General features: G+C 54.7%; 1 protein-coding gene across 1 annotated transcript; it reads right to left on the reverse strand.

The window, feature by feature from the left end:
• Positions 1–808: 808 nt before the first annotated feature.
• SDRG_08213 (hypothetical protein) lies at positions 809–2,477 on the reverse strand. Its single transcript, XM_008614084.1, has one exon. The coding sequence runs from the start codon at positions 2,386–2,388 to the stop codon at positions 874–876; it is 1,515 nt and encodes a 504-aa protein (XP_008612306.1). The 5' UTR covers positions 2,389–2,477; the 3' UTR covers positions 809–873.
• Between the last annotated feature and the right edge of the window lie 647 nt (positions 2,478–3,124).

Raw genomic sequence — 3,124 nt, forward strand, 5'->3', positions numbered from 1 at the left:
ACTTGCACGGGCGCTCGCCCATGTGAGCCCTTCGTCGGTCGTCGATACTCAACATCTAAGCCTCAATCCGCCGTGGTCGCGCGTAGATTGGACGCTGCTTGCCGACACTCTAGGCCCAGCGCTGCGCATACATGTATACGTAGGTGGATGTCGTCGTCCATCGGCAGCGCCAGCACTCCTTGCCCCTCCCGGCGCCCGCGCTTCTCCTGCCTGCTCTTCCAGTCCTCACTCTCTCAGCCATGCTCCTCCGAGCGGCCTTCGCTACTCTCGACCATGCGCCGAGCGTTCTCTTCCGTGCGCTGCGTTTTTCACTCCCGCTCTAAGCGGCCTGGTGCGCGCTGTCAGCCAATCCGTAGCGATAGCGATAGCTATAGATTCAACTCCCATTGGAGCACATCGCTTAGCACACCGCTAAAATATGAGAAAGGTCGGTTATATCGGACTTGGCTATAGCTATAGCGGCGGCGCGTTGGAGATGCTCTCATGATTGTAAAGTCTGCATGTCAGACATCGTGCAATGACAGTTCGCAGAGGTGGCGTCGCCAAACTAGTGGCTACTTGTCAAGAACCAACTTGATTGTTCCATTGAAAGGGCATCCGTTGGTCTCGCGACGCGTCCACCACCATGTACCAGCAACGACCAGCACATTGCGCGCAAGCTGGTCAAGATTGGGTCGACTCTATAGCGCGTAAGGATCGAACTGAAGGATCTACGACAGCGTCGATGGGAGCAACACACACGGGTTGTGCTGGCACCTCAACGTCGGCGCTGCGCATTCGTTCGAGTTATGCACCGAGGCGCTTGCTTGTCGGCGTCCACGCAGGAAAACATTATACAAGAAGCATGCAAAATACTTGCACTTTTAGCAGTGACTACGCGGGTGCCAGCCGCGGCGTGCGGCTTGGCGAGTGGAACCACCCGCCAAAGTACTCGATGCCATGCAGCGCCGCAAGTTGTGCGACGTAGTTTCGGTCCAGACGTGGCGCGCCATTGCACGCAATGACCAATTTCATGCGCGACGTCGCACGAAAGGCTGCCAAGAGGCGCTGGCGCAAAGCCACGTCGTGCGAGTCGTCGGCCGTCATGTCCAGCCACACAGACTGCGTGTTTCGCGTGAGGAAAAACACGGCGGTCACAAGCATCTCGGTCTCGATCGAAACGGGAAGGTGCACGTAGCATGCTTGTCTCTGGCTACTGAGCACGCGTGGCAGCACACTCAGGATCGTTTCAAGCTGGTCGTTGGGTAAGGTTGCCTCTGCGAGGTTGAGCCGGACGAGCGAGTCGGAAGCTGCGAGCTGCGCTGACAAACTTGCTACAGCTTCACTCGTCATGGTCACTGCCCACAGGTCAAGCTCCTGGAGCTTTGGTAGCGTCGGGAACGTCGCCATCGTGACACTCGAGAGGCGGAGTCTTCTAACTGTCCGCGGGAAGGTGGCCATGATGGACAAGAGGTCGCGCAACTCAGAAAAGCGAAGATCCAAGCTGTGGATGGTCGTTTGTGATAGCTTGGCTGCAATTGTCGATGAATCGACCGAGGTGAGCCCAAAATGGAGCGCGAAGTTGCGCAGTTGTCGGGGCAGCGGTGGGGAGCTCGGGTAAAAAAACGCGTCAACGACGTTTGAAGAGCCAAAGAGCTTGATCGTTTGGAGCGTCGTTGACGAGAGAAGCGTGTGTGCCATGACCTTGGCGGCGCGCGGCGCAAAGTCGATTTTGAGGAGCTTGAACACACGTGCATTTGGTTGAGACAGCCACGGAAGAAGGCTCTTGCAGCATTTCAGATTCACAACCGTCGGGGAGAAGAGGCGCAAATGGGCAAGGCGCGGGCACGAGGCAGTGACGGCCGCCATGACGTCGTCCAGCTGCGCTTGATCAACGGCATCGTCCCAATTGATGTAAAGCTCCTGAAGGTTAGTACATGGAGCAAGTTCGCGCGCAAGGTCACGTCTCTCGAGCGGCGTGGACTCCGCGCTAAAGACGAGGCGCACAATGCTCGGTACCCAGCTGCCAAACTTGGATTCGAGATCATGCACGTTGTCGACGGTCACGTAGACATTGGCGGTCGGCGGAAGCGGCGTGCGGCAGCAATAGTCGCCGACTCGAGGGTTGTACGGGTGGATCAATAGCTTGCCAAATGCTGGCAGTGCCTTGATTACTGTCGCCTCGTCCAATTTTATCAAGACGTCCACTTCCGCCGTCGGCCACAAGAACTCGTCGTGTGTGAGGAGCGTCACAAGTGCATCGAGGGCCTCGTCACGAGCGTCACTCGGCACCGCATGTAGACAGGCCAAGACGTCGCTGGCTTCATCGAGATAGTGGACGACTTGGAGGACGATCGGCGGCAGCAACCATCGTCCTGCGTTCGCCTTGGCGCGCTTCGCCTTGGTCATGCTCGACGCACAGCAGCTCGCAAACTGAATTTTGCCGACTGTGTCCAAGGATCTCCGTACCTGCCGACCATCATTGACACCACTAATAGGGGGTTTCAAAGTTGAAAATGGAGATTTCAATGGAGTTCGAAAAAATGGACTTTCGAAAATACGGCGCGCTGATTGGACAAAAAGGAAGCGAATTTCTTCCTTGTCGTTGCAATCTCCAGGCAAGGAAGAAATTCGCTTTCTTTTTGTCCAACCAGCGCGCCGTGTATTCGATAGTCCATTTTTTCGAACTCCATTGAAATCTCCATTTTCAACTTTGAAACTCCTTATTAGTGGGTGTCAATGATGGATGGTCGGCAGGTAATAGTGGGTAATAGTAGGAGTTTTTCAGGTAGGATTTTGCGCGATCTGATTGGCCAAAACTGAGTCCATTCATCGCTGGCATATATTCTGGATGCGTGTATTTAGTCAATATATCCGTGATTGTCAGCACCGGCTAGCGAAAGCTATTCTTGTATATTGCAGTGGTTTCAATGTTGAGACAGTGTATGCCGAAATCTTGTGTGGAGCCGGTCTCCTCACCGAACCGAGCAAATGTATTGGGCAAACAACTGGACCCTCAGAGCATCTCCACCCGTCCACGCCATTTGGACAAGCCAACGCAATTTTTATGTCGGCGAATTCAGTGCGCCAGAATTAAATTGAGGGCTAGAGCCAGAATTAAATTGAGGGCTAGAATTGCGTTTTA

Source organism: Saprolegnia diclina (genome assembly GCF_000281045.1).
Source record: "Saprolegnia diclina VS20 unplaced genomic scaffold supercont1.24, whole genome shotgun sequence".
NCBI lineage: Eukaryota > Oomycota > Saprolegniomycetes > Saprolegniales > Saprolegniaceae > Saprolegnia > Saprolegnia diclina.